Raw genomic sequence first — 18323 nt, 5'->3', positions numbered from 1 at the left:
ATCGAGGACGAGGTATCGGTTTGACAGGTCAATCAGAGGGGGGGCAGTCAGGCTTCCGTTTTGGACCTGGCCCGTAGTACAAGGAACTTCAGAGGGCTCTGACCTCTTCTTTCTCCCTTTCCTTTTGCCCTTATCTTTCTATTTGGGCCTCACCCCACTTTCCTCATCCACACTTTCATAGTGGGAGGAATCGGAAGGGTCGGCCATATTGCCTTTCTCTCTGTGAAGTCTCCTGATCTCCTCATCCAGCACGTTCTCTTCTAGGGCTTCAGCGGTTACAGGGCCAGCTTCAGGAGCAGGGGCTGAAGCTACCCCCGTCACCTGGGCACTCTCCAGCTCCCTACTCCTTCTACGATTTTCCTCTCGCCTTAGTTTGGCGGGGCCCTTTTTCCTCCTCACTAGCCCTGTTGCGCCCCCATCCCTGCCTGTACCCTCCCCAGCCGAGGCAACTTCGCAGCTCTCCTCAGCCGGAGCGGCCGCCGCACGGGCGAAGGCGCTAGGACAACGGCTAAAAGGGTGCCCGAGGACACCACACAGGTGGCACCGGATCTGCCTACAGGATGCGGCCAGATGACCCACCCCACCACACAAAGCGCAGACCTGAACAGTACAGGCTGCGCTAAAGTGGGTGGGGCTGCCACACCTGTGACAGACCTTGGGTTGCCCCTGGTAGAAGACCTGGATCCTATCGCGTCCAAGGAAGGCGGCTGACGGAATGTGGGCAACTGTACTCCCTGAACGCTTGAGTTTGACGGAAAACGTCCAGGCCCCGGACCAGATCCCGTGCTCATCCAAGTTTTTCTTGGGCATATCCGTCACATCCCCATACCGACCAAGCCAGGTCATAATGTCATAACAAGAAAGTGACTCGTTACGGGTCAAAACGGTAACTTTCTTGACAGAGTTCTGACGGGAAATCGCCTTGACGGCAAAATCCCGCCAGCCGGGCTCGTTCTTTGCCACTTCGTAGTTTGACCAGAAGAGATCGAGACCCTCTGGCCGTACGAAACTGACATCAAACTCGGATGAACCGTAGGGGTGAATGAGGGCAAAGATGTCACTTGCCCTGAATTCCATCTGAAGGAGGAGCTCAACCACTTTAGAGCGAGGTGGGCACGCATCCTCGCCCCTCCAAATCAGACGGACCACATTCCTACGGTTACTGTCCTGCCCGGTTGTCGGGAGGGACCAGACCACCTCCCCATTCCGCTCTCGGAAAGCCCCCAAACCGTGCCTCTCTATCCAGAAAGACAGGTCGACCTCACCCCTTCCCTCTACCTGGATCGACCTGTCACCCCTGCGTAAAGCCTCCAGGAGGCGCTGTTGCAAGTGGCCTCCAGAGCCGGACAGAGATGGGGACCCCCCTGAACCCCCGGCAGTGACATTGGCATAGCTCCTAGAAGCAGTCACTACCGGGGGGGCAGCCAGACCAGACCCAGACCCAGAACCGTCAGTACAGCCACTCATACCACTACTCCCATCTTTATTCCCATTCATACCCGACTTTCCACTCCTACCACTACTAGTCCCACCATCATTCACTCCACTTACACTCCCACATGCACTCCTCTCATCCACAACACTACTACACTCAGCATTCTCACATCCTCCACTCATTACCTGCCTAACAGATTCTGGGCTGGCTGGGACTTGTAGTATAGCTGGTTTAATAATGTTCTTTGCTGTCTTAGCTGTTGCTGGGGTTGACGCCAAGGGCTCCTCCTCCATGGGCGATGTCCCTTCTGGAGTCTGGAGCTGCCCCCCCGGGCGCACCCCAGCTCCGCCCACACTCTCTGACACGCAGGGAATCCCCACCATGCCAGCTGTGCCCGTCCGCACGGGCTCTGCAGCAGACTCTGACGCCCGGACACTCCCCTCCCTCACAGAGGAGTGCCCCGCAGCGCCCACAGAACATATAGTACTCAGAGGACCGCCCCCTGAGCACCTGGACCCACCATTCTCTGCCAACGGCGCCTGGACACTCCCCCCCTCACAGGGGAGTGCCCCGCAGCGCCGGTAATGCCCACAGCACTCGGGGAACCGCCCCCCGAGCACGCGGCGGCATAGCTTGCCTCGCCACTTCCCACCATGAGCCCATCCTGCCCCTCCCTACCGGCAGGATGGGTGGGCTTCACATCTATTGCGCCTACAGCCTTTTCAGACGCCATGCTGTACCCCCCTTGCTGGCCCCGGTCCATGACAGGAACGGGGTCTGGCAGTTTGGGGGGCCCAGCAGCCTGAACCAACTTCACAGCTGGCCCAGACTGCTTGAATGAATGAAAAACAAAAGATACCGTTTCCTGAACTTTCTGCTTCTTCCTTTTCTTCACTACATCATTCTTGCCAAGATCTTCACCAAAGGCAAAATCCTCAAAGCGGGTAGGTGACTCCTGCTGCACAATAGCTCTCAGCAAACCCCCACTAGCTGCGTCCTCTTCACAGCTATCCTCCATCTCCCCATCACTGGAAGGTAACGCCACTTGATAGGGCTCTGGGTAGCTATCTTGGGGGGGCTGGGGGTCACATGCACCAGGGGCAGCATCCCCCTCACTCTCCACAGCTTCACCTGACTCTCCATCACCTTCCTCCTCTCCATCTTCCTCCTCACTGCTGTCCTCATGGCTGTCTGCACATGCATGCGGGTTTTTAAATCTTTCATTGTTAGCAAGTTTTTCCTTAAAGAACCCTGCATCCTCAGCAATGTTCCTTCTGGCCTCCTCCACCTCAGCCACCTTTGCCTTAAGAGCCCGCACCTGAGCAGTAAACTTCTGCCTCTTACCTGCAGAGGCATTGTCAGCCTGGTAGCGTGAAAACTTCAGGTCTTCCCTCAGGCTCCTAAGTTTTCTTCCCAACTCTTCATACTCCGCCATCTTGGATTGGATCCGTGACCCATACATCTCCAGAGACTCCCTTGGACCCCGTCCACCCATTGCTGGGGTTCAGGGGTAGCAGAAGGTCCGCTGTTCTTGGCTGTAGCCTTGCGTCCTTCGGGTTTGGACAGGGGAGCGGGCTCCGCATTTCTGCGGGCCCTGCTGGAACGCCTCACCCCGACCTTGGAACCGGCTGTAGATGCTATCTTCCCCCCTCTCGCCAGCCGGGAACGAGAGGTAGAAGCCCGAGACTCCCTTGGCTCCATGCAGGAAAGCTCTCCCCAGGGGCCTGCCACACCCCTGGGAAGGCAGGTGAAAAACGCTGCTTCTCTCTGTGTGGAAGTCTGGAGCTCAAAGGAGACACACCCGACAACTTCACACACTGAAACTGCTGTGTTCAGAGGATGTGCTCTCTGCTGACACCTCTGTCCATGTCAGGAACTGTCTAGAGCAGGAGAGGTTTGCAATGGGGAATTGCACCTGCTCTGAACAGCTCCTGACATGGACATAGTTGTCAGCAGAGAGCACTGTGGTCAGACAGACATTCAAAATGAAAATAACTTCCTTTGGAGCATACAGCAGCTAAATAGTACTGGAAGGAGGGGTTAATGAGGGGTTAATGGCCGACATCCGCAAGATCGTGGATGTTGGCCATTACTGGCGGGTCTCTGGCTGCTGATAGCAGCCGGTAACTGCCGTGCATGATGCGAGCATTGCTCCGATGCTCGGGGTCATGTACGGGATGTAAATGTACGTCCGGGTGCGTTAAGTACCACCGCACCAGGACATACATTCATGTCATGCGTCGTTAAGGGGTTAAAGTGTGTAACTGAAGCATGAGAAAATCAATTTCCCTGGTTCACTCAATGTATCTCAGTCCTCTAGTTTTCTATATATTCATAAATTGTAGTTGGACAATCCCTATTAATAACAATAGTTGAATAGCAACATATTGTACCAAAGCATCAGACAAAAAAGGATGGTTACAAGTTAGACAATGTTAGTATTGGAGAGAGACCATCAGATGTGATACTGTTTGGAGTTTTACATTTACTTTCAATGCCAAGCCCTATAATACAATGAGATTATACAGGTGACCTCTAATAAGGGACTTTGGGGCACCCACTACTTTAAAGAATCAAGTTTTTGTAAGAAAATGAGTATTCTTACAATTGTCCTCCTCTGACCCCTATAAAATGATTATTTTTCCATATATGGGACTGTGTAAGGGCTCATATTTGTGCCATGATCTGTAGTTGTTTTTGGTGCAATTCTTGATAGTTGATTAACTAATTTTTTTCTGGTATATTAGGTGAACAAAAATCATCAATTCTGGACCTTTTTTATATGTTTAAAAAAATTAACAGTATGTTAGATTTTAAAGGGGTACTCCACCCCTAGAGATCTTATCCCCTATCCAAAGGATATGGGATATGATGTCAGATCGCCGGGGTCCCACTGCTGGGGACCCCCGGGATCTCGGCTGTGGCATCCCGCAATCATTACTGCACAGAGCAGACTCGCTCCATGCGTAATGACCAGCGATACAGGGGCCGTAGCATCGTGACGTCACGGCTCCGCCCCTTGTGACATCACGGTCCACCCCCTTAATGCAAGTCTATGGGAGGGGGCGTGATGGCCGCCACGCCCCTTCCCATAGACTTGTATTGAGGGGGTGGGCCATTACGTCATGGGGGGGGGGCGTGACATAACTATGCTCCGGCCCCTGTATTGCCCATCATTACGCACGGAGCGAGTCTGCTCTGTGCAGTAATGATAGTGGGGTGCCGCGGCCGAGATCCCGGGGGTCCCCAGCAGCGGGACCCTGGCAATCTGACATCTTATCCTCTATCCTTTGGATAGGGGATAAGATGTCTAGGGGCGGAGTACGCCTTTAAAGGTTCATATCTGCATGCGACAATATCACATGTGTTTATCTTTATTTTTGTTAAAATTATTTTGTTGGAAAATTTTGAAAAGGGGGTTATGTCAAATTTATTAGGGAAGGGGCATATTCACATTTTTTTTCTATATTATTATCAGTTTTTAGTCCCTATAGGATTGCAATTTTTCAAATGCAGACACTTAACAATGCTGTTTCATAGCACAGAATTGATCAGTGTTATCAGTGCTCTACTTATCTTGCTTGAAGGAGCAGGCTGGAGAAGAAGAAAGATCAGGCAGCATGAAAGCAATTAGGAAGCTTTCAGCTGTCATGTAGCTATCAATCAGCCCCACAAAAGTACTGGCAACTTAATTTTATCCACTTGAACTTTGATTGCAGTATCAAAAGGGTTAATGTCATCATGAGAGGTTTGTTCTAGCAGCTGGGACTTACCAGGTATTAAGCGGGATCAGCTTGTGAGCACACTGCTTACACCTTGACCACGACAGAGCATACATGTACGTGCATTTTCATCTAAGGGTTAGAGAAACTGACATTTTAAAATACCATTTGTAAAGGGTTATCCAGGATTAGAAGAGAACAGAGCTGTTTTGTTCAAAAAAACAGCCCAATACCTGTCTTCAGGGTGTGTGTGGTATTGCAACTCAGTCCTATTGAAGTAAACAGAGCCAAGCTGTAATACAACACACAACCTTCTATTCCTGGATTTTCTCTTTGAGGTATTTATTCTCTCTAGCTGTTTTCTCACAATACCCAGCCTTGGCACACAATGGCATGTAGGGTATAGTTTTTTTTCTCACAAATACCTGCTCTGGAGAAGATGTGTCATTTGGGCTCTGGAGGGGGTGTGTCCTTCACTCTATATCACTCATCTTCCTCCCTGAGTGCTGGGTCTCTTAAAGGGGTATTCCAGGCAAAAACTTTTTTTTATATATCAACTGGCTCCAGAAAGTTAAACAGATTTGTAAATTACTTCTATTAAAAAATCTTAATACTTCCTATAGTTATTAGCTTCTTAAGTTTTCTGTCTAACTGCTCAATGATGATGTCACGTCCCGGGAGCTGTGCATGATGGGAGAATATCCCCATAGGAACTGCACAGCTCCCGGGACGTGAGTCATCAGAAAGCAGTTAGACAGAAAACAGCAACTCAACTTCAGAAGCTAATAACTATAGGAAGGATTAAGATTTTTTTATAGAAGTAATTTACAAATCTGTTTAACTTTCCAGAGCCAGTTGATATATAAAAAAAAGTTTTGGCCTGGAATACCCCTTTAATTCAATCACTGCAGACTGCTCTGTAGCCCCCTCCTCCCTTTTTTCAATGCTGATAGGACAGGAGTGGGCACAGAGGACTGCTAGTTCCCCCCTTACTTGCTGGACGTTGTCCATGCCTGTGCTTCATCTAGGACAAAGATGATGCCGAGCCAGGAATGATTATATTCTGAATGGTAAGGGGTGTTTTTTTAAACCTTGATATCTATATAAACAAACAAAATTGTTCTTATGAAGTATATTAGAAATGTTAATTTTTTTCTAAGATGTACAACATATAAAAAGTTTTGGATCTGACAGTGTCGGTTTAATGGACCTTGTATTATACATTTTGTTCATTGTAAGGTTACAAATAAAACTTACTATTTATTCATTTGTTTAAAAGGCTCTTTTAGGGGCCAAACACAACAAATGTGTGCACAACACAGCACACAAAGTGTCTAGTCACCAAAATGCTATATACTGTGTACATTCTTACTACTAAGTATAATTTCACCAAGTATAATCTCACAGCCATATTTTTATATCATACTGTATATATCGTGTATATGAAATACTATCAAGTATAATCCCATCTGGTTATAAGGTAGGATCTGGCTGCATCAGTATATATTAGTGACCACATTGCATACCATGCCTTACCATGCTTGTGATTTTGTGTGTCAATATATATTAATTATCAGATGGCACACTATGTCTACACACTAGTTGTGATCTCTGCAGACACACTCGTATCTTAGGTGATTATTGAGACCTTTACTAGGAACATAATTTGCCTAGTTATTATACCTGTATGGCTCTTTGCATATTGTTTGCACAACTTTATTTTAATTGTTAATATAGTTCCCCGATGTACTTGTTTTAACCAGTCAGGTGAAACGCGTTGGAATTGAAACTGGAATGATTGGTGTGATACCGATGCTGTTTTTATTGTCATTTGTTGGTGGTTATTATTTCTTTGTAGAGTCTTACCCACAGAGCTCTGGAGGTATCATAATATAATTTGTTCTGCACCCTGTTTTTTTATTGTTTTTTCCATCACTTAGTGGAGGTCAGGGTCTGGCACCCTGTTAAGGAGGTGGGTCCCTCAAAAGGCAGGGACAGAGGGATGGGCGTCTTTAGGATCAGAGGGCACGTCATCCCCCTCCTATCCTTTCTCTCACTAACACCTGAGAAACCGCCCCTCTAGTATACTATATAACATATTTAGGGTATATCATTACCACTCCTCTGTCTCTTTTTAATATCTGATGAGATAAAGAAATTTCTCCTCCAGTATATTTCAAAACATCTTTAAATATCATATGTCATCTGTACATTAATATATCATGATACTCCAGAGTCTGTGAGGCTGTAGACTATTGTGTGTACATCAATGTTTTGTTTAGATTTTGGTGACTAGGCAATTTATGTGCTATGTTTTCCACACATTTGTTGTGTTTGCCTCTAAAAGAACCTTTTAAACAAATTTATAAATTGTAAGTTTAATTTGTAATTGATCTGAGGTACTCTGTCGGTGATTCCTTTTTACTTACACCTCTGGACATACCATCAATGATTCCTCATTGTAAGGTTAGGGGTAATCCCAAAAAATTACTGTCCCTCTCTTCTTTGAGTATGTGTTAATTCTTGTGTGATGATCTCACTACACCATTGGTATTATTGATGATTTTACCTTATTATATTACACACACTTGATGTTTGATTTTATTTTGATAAGCTGTGTGAATCATTTTTCCTTAAAGGTGTACTCCGCCCCAGAAATATTATCCCCTATCCAAAGGCTAAGGGATAAGATGTCTGAACCCGGGGGTACCGCCGCTAGGGACCCTCGCGATCTCTGCAGCGCCACCCCGCCATCATCACTACAGAGCAAAGTGGCTCTGTGCGTGATGACAGGACAATGCAGCTCTGCCCCCGTGACATCACACCCCACCCCCTTAATACAAGCCTATGGGAGGGGGCATAACAATCACCACGCCCCCTTCCATCGACTTGTGTTGAGTTTTGTGGGACGTGATGTCACGGGGGCGGAGCCGTGATGTCACGATGCTCTATCGCCTGCATTGCCCCATCATTATGCACAGAGCTAGTGTGGTCTGCAGTGATGACGACGGGGTGGCGCTGCAGAGATCACGTGGGTCCCCAGCGGCGGGACCCCCATGATCAGACATCTTATCCCCTATTCTTTGGATAGGGGATAAGATGTCTGGATTACCCCCACAATCTCTCTGCTGCACCCAACGTTTCTTTAGAGCATTAGGTGCAGTGCCATAGGCTCACAATGTCACGGCAGCACCCCACTTGTGATGTCACGGCCACGCTCACCTCAATGCAAGTCACAAGCTGGGCGTGACCGTGAGGTCATGAGCCTCTACCCCTCATCGCCAAGTTTGCTCCTTGCACCGGATTTCTGGGGTGCCACAGTGGAGCTGGGGTCCCCTGCGATCAGACATCTTATCCCCTATCCTTTGAATAAGATATCTAGGGGCAGAGTACCCCTGTAAGAACAATTCATTTTCATTACTGGCAAAACTTTTACTGTTAATATATACCTGGAATGCTTTGTTTATGTAAGGTATGTTATTTATTACAGTGCCAGCTCTACAGATCATGCTCTTTCAAGAGTATTTTGTCAGTCGAATAATCAAGGTACGGTATATTTACTAGTCAGATGACCTCGGAATTTTGACATTCATGTACAAAATGAATTAAGTAGCACATGAAAATCCTTAGCATCTTATTCATAGTGGGCTATAAAATATTGTATACCCATAGTTATTACTTCAGTTTTTGACATGTTCTTGGACAGAGAACATGAAGCCTTATTCAGCATGTGGTGTATCCCCACTGATCAAGCGGAACATTCACATTGTATTTTGTACCAGTCTGTGTAGATATTTTCACTGAGTTAAGTCATCTTGACAGTGAAGAGATGTTTCGGTATAGATGAAATTTCAGAAATGTGTCTTCACTTTACTCTGACTGTGTTGTGTACAAGTTATTCTATTGATCCAAAAGTTGTGGAGATACAATTTTTTTGTACTGCATACTGCTTACGGGACTTTTAGCAAACCTCCATCTGCAACAGATATTTCATCATAATTGTAAAACTTGTAAACTTTATTTTCCTAAAATAAAACTCAGATTATTATTTATGGGAAAAGCTCCCAGATACAATTATAATACCACTGAAAAAACATAAAAAGATAACGGTCAGCACATAATCCTAGGTGGCAAATAAACCATATATGAAATCATAAACATAGTTTACAGGCCAAATTAGCTTGAGCTGTTGCAAACTATAGCTTGTTCTTAGAAGAATGATATTTATTTATTTGTTTATTTTTAATTTTACAGCTTTTTTTTGTGCCAAATTAAAGACTGGATAATTTTAATGACAACGGTCAGGATGCCATGGTGTTACCAAAGGGCCATTTTAAAGGGGTACGCCTGTGGAAAACGTTTTTTTTTTTTTTTTTTTTTTAAATCAACTGGTGCCAGAAAGTTAAGGAAATCTGTAGCAAACTAGGGGATAAGTGTTTGGGACACCCCACGATCTCCTGCACGGGGCCACGGCACTGCTGTGGCTCTCCCGTGCAGGAGGCGTGACGGCAGCGTTTGTGCCTCCCCGCCTCTCTCATAGAGCTGTATGTGGAGGGGGCGTACCGTCGACCTTACTGAGGTTGACCCTACGCTCATTAGCAGCTCTCACAGAGCAGCAATGCCGGGGCCCATTTGGGAGATCGTGTGGGGTCCCAGCGGTCGGACCCCCTGCGATCAAACACTTATCCCCTATCCTGCAGATGTCCTTTAACCAGATCTGTAAATTACAGCTATTTAAAAATCTTAATCTTTCCAGTACTTATCTGCTGCTGGATGCTCCACAGGAAGTTCATATATGTTTGAATGTCTTTTCTGTCTGATCACAGTGCTCTTTGCTGACACCTGTCCATGTCAGGAACTGTCAAGAGCAGGATAAGTTTTCTATGGGGATTTGCTCCTGCTCTGTACAGTTCTTGACATGGGCAGAGGTATCAGCAGAGAGCACTGTGGTCAGACAGATAGGCTATTTAAAAAGTAAAGTTCTTCCTGTGGAGCTTACAACAGCTGATACGTACTGGGAGGATTAAGATTTATAAATAGAAGTAATTTACAAATCTGTTTCACTTTCTGGCACCAGTTGATTTAAAAAAAAAAAATGTTTTCCCCCCCGAGTACTCCTTTAAAATATAGTTTATCAAAGCTATACTTATGTAATTAACAACAATTTTATTATATGATATCAGAACCAATTACATTTTCTAGGATTTCAGCCAAAATCCTCTAACTTTACTGAAAAGCATAGTAAACTACATTTTTTAATACTATATAAACAAAATCTGCATTCCATGCAAAAAACTTATGCAAAGCAAGACAAACTAATGCATACTAGCTATATGTTTAGGGGGAATGCCTATGCAGACTGCCTTGCCTTACTGACTGCCTTGCCTTACTGAAAGATACTACGGTATTTTTTATTTAAAGGGCAAATTGATTTAAAGCAGTCTCTAGACATGTCATTTAATAGATTTTATGTCAAAAGATCATGATCCTAACTGATCTTGGATCTCCAGAAATATTCAAAATGATAGCACAAAAAAAAACTTATCTCTGCGGAGAGATTTTTGGCACCATACAAATTTGCTGGGTTTCCCAGTTAATGTTTTTAAAATGTCTGTTGTTGAATTTAGATAAAGGCATATAATTGTATAACATCATATAGTTAATAACCTAGTCTGTTGTATACTTTATGCTAAAAGATGCACTTTTTGCTTACAGAATACAAGTCAAATCTGTTACGTCAATACTTCTGCCCAGTTAACTCTGTTTTCTTGAAAGAAGGCATGTCCAGTATCTTACAAGTTAATTTTCTTCCATTTGAACTTGGAAAACGCTACTGCACTATTGTTTTCACCAGTGAAGAGGTAAGTGTTCAGTAATCCGGACATATATGTATTTTTTTATTTTTCGATTTAGCTGAACTTTGCAGATCCAGCCTCTCAAACCTACATTGACCAGTCATTATTGATATATCTAGCAATAACTACAAACATCTAGTTTTACATTTCAGCCACTGATATGCATGGCCATCCATGTAATGCAAGATTTCATTATATCTGGCTTGTGATGGAGAATCCAGAGCCCAAAACTCCTCTCCGATGACATTCATTTGCCCTTATAGCAATTTGTCTTTATTTCAGTTTATGGGAAAAAAGTATATGCATACATTTATTGGTACATCTAAGTTTACCTTGCAGCCTTTGCCATGTATTATGATTAGGGATGAGCGAATCGAACCACCCTATATAATCCTCTGCCATCTTGCGGCCAGTCACATCAGCATTCTGTTAAAGTGAGAGAGAGACAGACAGCAGTGTGTGTTGCACAGAAAAGCATTTTTACAGCAGCGATTCACCTCCCAGTCACATGAGTGTTCTATTGACGAGAGAGAGGGACATAGAGCAGTGTATGTTGCACAGAAAAGCATTTTTACAGCAGCGATTCATCTCCCAGTCACATCAGCGTACTATTGCAAAGAGGGACAGAGAGCATTGTGTTGCACAGAAAAGCTTTTTTACAGCAGCGATTAACCTGAAGCCCAAATCCAGCCTAAAAGCACTGATAGGGAAGGGAGTGAGATTGAGAGAGAAAGTGGAATTTTGGGTGTAGTAGACAGCGACTGTATGAGTCACTCCCGGACGAAGGTCAGCGTGCCAAAACGCGCGTTGGAGTGGCGGCACCCCGGATCCTGCAGCTTTTTAGTGACTACTATATCTGTTGTGGGTATCTTGCTAGCATTATTTGCACTATTATATATTTCAATTCTGATGTATAGATTGTCTATACACCGTAACATATAGCACCTTATTGACTTGCAGTGTTGTACTTTTCATACTGTTTGTATATATGTTACTTTTACTCATAATGGTGCTTATATATATATTTATATGTACTGCTTGATTACGGATTTATGTGCAATACCCCCCCACCACCATCTCCCCTGCAGGATATCCGGTGGTGCCGCTTTTTGTGATGCATTGTCTTCCTCTTTGTGTGTATCTAATTTTAGTGCATACCAATAAAATTTGTTTTGACTTTTTCATCAAAGTGACTCTTTTTGGAGTTGTTTTGCTTTCCTTTTGTTATGTTTAGTTCTGAGTCACATTTACGGGTTTAATACGTTTAGGGAGGGTGTTACAGTGGTACATTATTGATTTTTGTTATCACGCACTTATTATTCTCCCCCACTTTTTTGGTCTGTCTTTTTATTGCATTATCATTTTGTTCCTGCTAAAGTCTTAAGGGCCTAGATACTGTGAAAGGCCAGGCAAAAGTACACACTGTAACGATGCCGGCTGGCAGGAGGTGGATCCTCTGTGCCAGAGAGGGATTGGCGTGGACCGTGCTAGTGGACCGGTTCTAAGTCACTACTGGTATTCACCAGAGCCCGCCGCAAAGCGGGATGGTCTTGCTGCGGCGGTAGTGACCAGGTCGTATCCACTAGCAACGGCTCAACCTCTCTGACTGCTGAAGATAGGCGCGGTACAAGGGAGTAGACAAAGGCAAGGTCGGACATAGCAGAAGGTCGGGGCAGGCAGCAAGGATCGTAGTCAGGGGCAACGGCAGGAGGTCTGGAACACAGGCTAGGAACAAACAAGGGAACGCTTTCACTAGGCACAAGGGCAACAAGATCCGGCGAGGGAGTGCAGGGGAAGTGAGGTATATATAAGGAGTGCACAGGTGAACACACTAATTAGAACCACTGCGCCAATCAGCGGCGCAGTGGCCCTTTAAATCGCAGAGACCCGGCGCGCGCGCGCCCTAGGGAGCGGGGCCGCGCGCGCCGGGACAGGACCGACGGAGAGCGAGTCAGGTACGGGAGCCGGGGTGCGCATCGCGAGCGGGCGCCACCCGCATCGCGAATCGCATCCCGGCTGGAGGCGGTACCGCAGCGCACCCGGTCAGTGGATCTGACCGGGGCGCTGCAGCAACGAGGATGAGGCGAGCGCTCCGGGGAGGAACGGGGACCCGGAGCGCTCGGCGTAACACACACCTGCTGGTGTTGTGGACAAATACTGTTTTAAGTGTACTGGAGCGCATTTTCCTCCCCTTATAAGTGCATACCACATGCGTACATCTAAGTAGTGTACTATTTTGTTCCTGTTAATGTCTTAAGGGCCTAGATACTGTGAAAGGCCAGGCAAAAGTACACACCTGCTGGTGTTGCAGACAAATGCTGTTTTAAGCATACTGGAGCGCATTGTCCACCCCTCATAAGTGCATTTCAAATATGTACACCTAAGTGGTGTACCATTTTGTTCCTGTTAAAGTCTTAAGGGCCTAGATTCTGTGAAAGGCCAGCCAAAAGTACACACCTGCTGGTGTTGTAGACAAATACTGTTTTAAGTGTAGTGGAGCGTATTGTACTTCCCTCATATATGCGCTAAGTACATCCAATAGACAAGAGAAGCAGAGAATAACGCAGCACTCACCACATGTTCTTTGTTCACCTTCTTCTTTATTAGGTTTTAAAATGTGCAGACAGGTACAGCAGGTGAGAGGAGACCTAACGTGCAGGGGGATGTGGGTGGCGACGGACCGTTGCGTTCTCTCGGCACTTCGTCAGGACATCAGTGACGTGCAGACACAACTCAATGATAATGAAGCCAATTGCACTGGGGAGACGGATGCAGAAGGGGCTTCATCATCATCAAGAGAAGAGGGTTGCAGGTTGCTCGTGAGGTAGCACCTGAGCCAGCAAGGTGGTAGCATGGTTGGCAGTCAGCATGGTGGCAGAAGGGGAAAGTCTGGAGCCAAACGTGCCAGGGTAGACCACCTGCTTTGCGGCAGCCTACCTTCCTCGGAGGTAGTGCAACAGGGGTTCCTGGAGTCAGCGGCAGTAGCAGTCAATCAGTGCGGACTGCTGGTGGGAAAATCAGCTACTCGGCGGTGTGGCAGTTTTTCATCAAGCATCCGGAGGAGGTTAACATAGCCACATGCAAGATGTGTAGTCAGATGGTGAAGCGTGGCCAAGGTCTCAATGTTGACACCACGGCCCTGCATCAACATATGCAGCATCACCATAAAGCAGCCTGGGAGAACCGTGGCTCCGATGTGGTGGTCCAGCCTGCTGCATCACCCAGTGGCATGCCGCTCCCTGTTTCAGCCAGCCAAGGCCCCCACCACCTCAGCAGAAGGAAGCTGTGTGTCATACTCATCTTCTGTCGCTCCAGATGCTCCTGCTCCTCCTACTTCGAGTCACTCATTCTGCCAGCAATCCATCGGCAAAGCCATGTCCAAGAGAAAACAGTATGCGCCCACTCATCCAACGGCGCAGAAGCTGAATGCGTTCCTGTCCAAGTGGCTGGTGCTGCAGTCCCTACCTGTTCAAGTAGTGGACTCTGCACCTTTCAAAGGACTGATGGCTTGTGCCGAGCCGAGGTGGAGAGTCCCAAGCCGTCATTTCTTTGCAAAGAAGGCAGTACCAGCCCTGCACAATTTTGTGGAACAGGAGGTGGGCCAGTCCTTGAGCCTGTCAGTGTGTACCAAAGTGCACGGCAGCGCCGACATGTGGAGCTGTAATTACGGTCAAGGACAATACATGCCCTTTACGGCCCACTGGGTAAATGTGGTTCCTGCACAGCCACAACAGCAACTTGGTCATTCCGCTTCTGCCTCCATGCTCTCACGCTGTTGGTCTTGTGACAGTGTGCGACTCCGCCTCCTCATCATCCACTGTGTCCTCAGCTTCAACTGCACGGACAAGTCTCAGTGCCCCTCCAGCATACCATGTGTGCAGGCCACGGCGGTGTTGCTCCGTTCTTCACATGGTTTGCCTTGGCGAACAGAGTCACACAGGGGAGGAACTGCTAAAAGTCATTCATGGTGACCGACAACGGGAGCCATGGTGACCGACAACAGGAACGACATCTTGTCTGCGTTGCGACAAGGAAGCCTGAGACATGCGCCCTGCATGGCACACGTGTTCAATCTGGTTGTCAAGCAGTTCCTGAAGTGTTCCCCCCATCTGCAAGACATCCTAACAATAGGAAGCAAACTTTGCATGCACTTCAGCCACTCATACACCGCAAAGCACACCCTCCTTGAGCTGCAGTATCAGAACGGTATCCCTTAACATAGTCTGATTTGCGACGTTTCCACACGTTGGAATTCCACCCTCCATATGTTGGACCGACTATACAAACAGAGAAAAGCCATCACCGATTTCTTGATGATCCAAGTGGATAGAGGGACTCCCCTGTGTAATTTGACACATGCCGTTTGTTCAGGCCCTTTGAGGAAGCCACATTATTAGTCAGTCGCCAGAATTATGGGATGAACAACGTCATTCCACTGCTTCATTTACTACAACACGTGTTGGAAAAGATGGCTGGTCAGGGCTCTGGAGACATGGTGTCTGTCACGATTCGGCTTCCAGGTAGTGGATCCTCTGTGTCAGCGAGGGATTGGCGTGGACCGTGCTAGTGGACCGGTTCTAAGAGGCTACTGGTGTTCACCAGAGCCCGCCGCAAAGCGGGATGGTCTTGCTGCGGCAGTAGCAACCAGGTCGTATCCACTAGCAACGGCTCTACCTCGCTGACTGCTGAGAAGGCGTGGGACAGAAGGACTAGGCAGAGGCAAGGTCAGACGTAGCAGAAGGTCGGGGGCAGGCGGCAAGGTTCGTAGTCAAGATGGATAGCAAGGGTTCAGGTAACACAGGCTTTGGACACACTAAACGCTTTCACTGGCACAAGGCAACAAAATCCGGCAAGGGAGTGCAGGGGCAGTGAGCAGATATAGTCTGGGAGCAGGTGGGAGCCAATTAAGCTAATTGGGCCAGGCACCAATCATTGGTGCACTGGCCCTTTAAGTCTCAGAGAGCTGGCGCGCGCGCGCCCTAGAGAGCGGAGCCGCGCGCGCCAGCGCATGACAGCAGGGGACCGGGACGGGTAAGTTACCTGGGATGCGATTCGCGAGCGGGCGCGTCCCGCTGTGCGAATCGCATCCCCGACGGCCATGACAGTGCAGCGCTCCCGGACAGCGGGACTGACCGGGGCGCTGCAGGGAGAGAGACGCCGTGAGCGCTCCGGGGAGGAGCGGGGACCCGGAGCGCTAGGCGTAACAGTACCCCCCCCCTTAGGTCTCCCCTTTTCTTTGTCCGGTAACTGCCTCCCCTGGGATGAGGACACCGGGAAAGACTGGAGGGTTTCCTCAACGGCAGGCAGTACAGCAGGAGTGGGAATGGGGAGGGAGGGCAGAGGGCGAAGCCTGGCACGGGGCAGTGTGTCACCAGGACGGGGGCCATGAGGAGGCACTGAGGCTTGCCTGACGGGACTGGGAGGGGGGGAGAGGCACTTCCTATGGCAGGCAGAGTCCCAGTTCTTGATCTCCCCGGTGGTCCAATCAAGGGTGGGAGAATGAAGCCGGAGCCATGGCAGACCGAGGAGGACCTCAGAGGTACAGTTGGGAAGGACGAATAACTCAATCCTTTCGTGGTGGGATCCAATACACATCAGGAGGGGTTCTGTGCGGTAACGCACTGTGCAATCCAGTCTGACTCCATTGACCGCGGAAATGTAGAGCGGCTTGACGAGACGGGTCACCGGGATGCTGAATTTATTCACAAACGACTCCAAAATAAAATTCCCAGAGGCACCAGAGTCCAAGCAGGCCACGGCTGAGAGGGAGGAGTTGGCTGAAGGAGAAATCCGCACGGGCACCGTGAGACGTGGAGAAGCAGACTTAGAACCAAGAGACGCCACACCCACGTGAGCTGGGTGCGTGCGTGCGTTTCCCAGACGTGGAGGACGGATAGGGCAATCCACCAAGAAATGCTCGGTACTGGCACAGTACAGACAGAGATTTTCTTCCCTACGGCGATTCCTCTCTTCCTGGGTCAGGCGAGACCGATCCACTTGCATGGCCTCCTCGGCGGGAGGCCCAGGCGTAGATTGCAACGGATACTGTGGGAGAGGTGCCCAGAGATCTAAGTCTTTTTCCTGGCGGAGCTCTTGGTGTCGCTCAGAAAAACGCATGTCAATGCGGGTAGCCAAATGGATGAGTTCTTGCAGGTTGGCAGGAATCTCTCGTGCGGCCAGCACATCCTTGATGCGACTGGATAGGCCTTTTTTAAAGGTCGCGCAGAGAGCCTCGTTATTCCATGATAACTCGGAAGCAAGAGTACGAAATTGGATGGCGTACTCGCCCACTGAAGAATTACCCTGGACCAGGTTCAACAGGGCAGTCTCGGCAGAAGAAGCTCGGGCTGGCTCCTCGAAGACACTCCGGACTTCAGCGAAGAAGGACTGGACTGTGGCTGTGGCAGGATCATTGCGGTCCCAGAGCGGTGTGGCCCAAGACAAGGCCTTTCCTGAAAGAAGGCTTACTACGAACGCCACCTTAGACCGTTCTGTAGGAAACAAGTCCGACAACATCTCCATATGCAGGGAACACTGAGACAAAAATCCACGGCAGAGTTTAGAGTCTCCATCAAATTTGTCCGGCAGGGACAAGCGGAGGCTAGGAGCGGCCACTCGCTGCGGAGGAGGTGCAGGAGCTGGCGGAGGAGATGGTTGCTGCTGTAGCAGAGGCAGAAGTTGCTGTAACGTGGCGGTCAACTGCGACAGCTGCTGTCCTTGTTGGGCAATTTGCTGCGATTGCTGAGCGACCACCGTGGTAAGGTCAGCGAGACTTGGCAGCGGCACCTCAGCGGGATCCATGGCCGGATCTACTGTCACGATTCGGCTTCCAGGTAGTGGATCCTCTGTGTCAGCGAGGGATTGGCGTGGACCGTGCTAGTGGACCGGTTCTAAGAGGCTACTGGTGTTCACCAGAGCCCGCCGCAAAGCGGGATGGTCTTGCTGCGGCAGTAGCAACCAGGTCGTATCCACTAGCAACGGCTCTACCTCGCTGACTGCTGAGAAGGCGTGGGACAGAAGGACTAGGCAGAGGCAAGGTCAGACGTAGCAGAAGGTCGGGGGCAGGCGGCAAGGTTCGTAGTCAAGATGGATAGCAAGGGTTCAGGTAACACAGGCTTTGGACACACTAAACGCTTTCACTGGCACAAGGCAACAAAATCCGGCAAGGGAGTGCAGGGGCAGTGAGCAGATATAGTCTGGGAGCAGGTGGGAGCCAATTAAGCTAATTGGGCCAGGCACCAATCATTGGTGCACTGGCCCTTTAAGTCTCAGAGAGCTGGCGCGCGCGCGCCCTAGAGAGCGGAGCCGCGC

The 18323-nt window shown here is 48.4% G+C and overlaps 1 protein-coding gene across 4 annotated transcripts in view; it reads left to right on the top strand.

The window, feature by feature from the left end:
- The window catches only part of CFAP47 (cilia and flagella associated protein 47), a 548331-nt gene that overhangs the window by 242232 nt on the left and 287776 nt on the right, over positions 1 to 18323 (top strand). For all 4 annotated transcript variants that reach the window (XM_056556158.1, XM_056556159.1, XM_056556156.1 and 1 more), the window contains exons 42-43: positions 8648 to 8703; positions 10873 to 11018. In XM_056556158.1, coding sequence (XP_056412133.1) covers positions 8648 to 8703; positions 10873 to 11018 — 202 coding nt within the window. The remainder of the gene's footprint in view (positions 1 to 8647; positions 8704 to 10872; positions 11019 to 18323) is intronic.

The sequence above is a fragment of the Hyla sarda genome, chromosome 2 (genome assembly GCF_029499605.1).
Source record: "Hyla sarda isolate aHylSar1 chromosome 2, aHylSar1.hap1, whole genome shotgun sequence".
In the NCBI taxonomy this organism is placed as follows: Eukaryota; Metazoa; Chordata; class Amphibia; order Anura; family Hylidae; genus Hyla; species Hyla sarda.
This window is presented reverse-complemented; position numbering and strand designations above follow the sequence as displayed.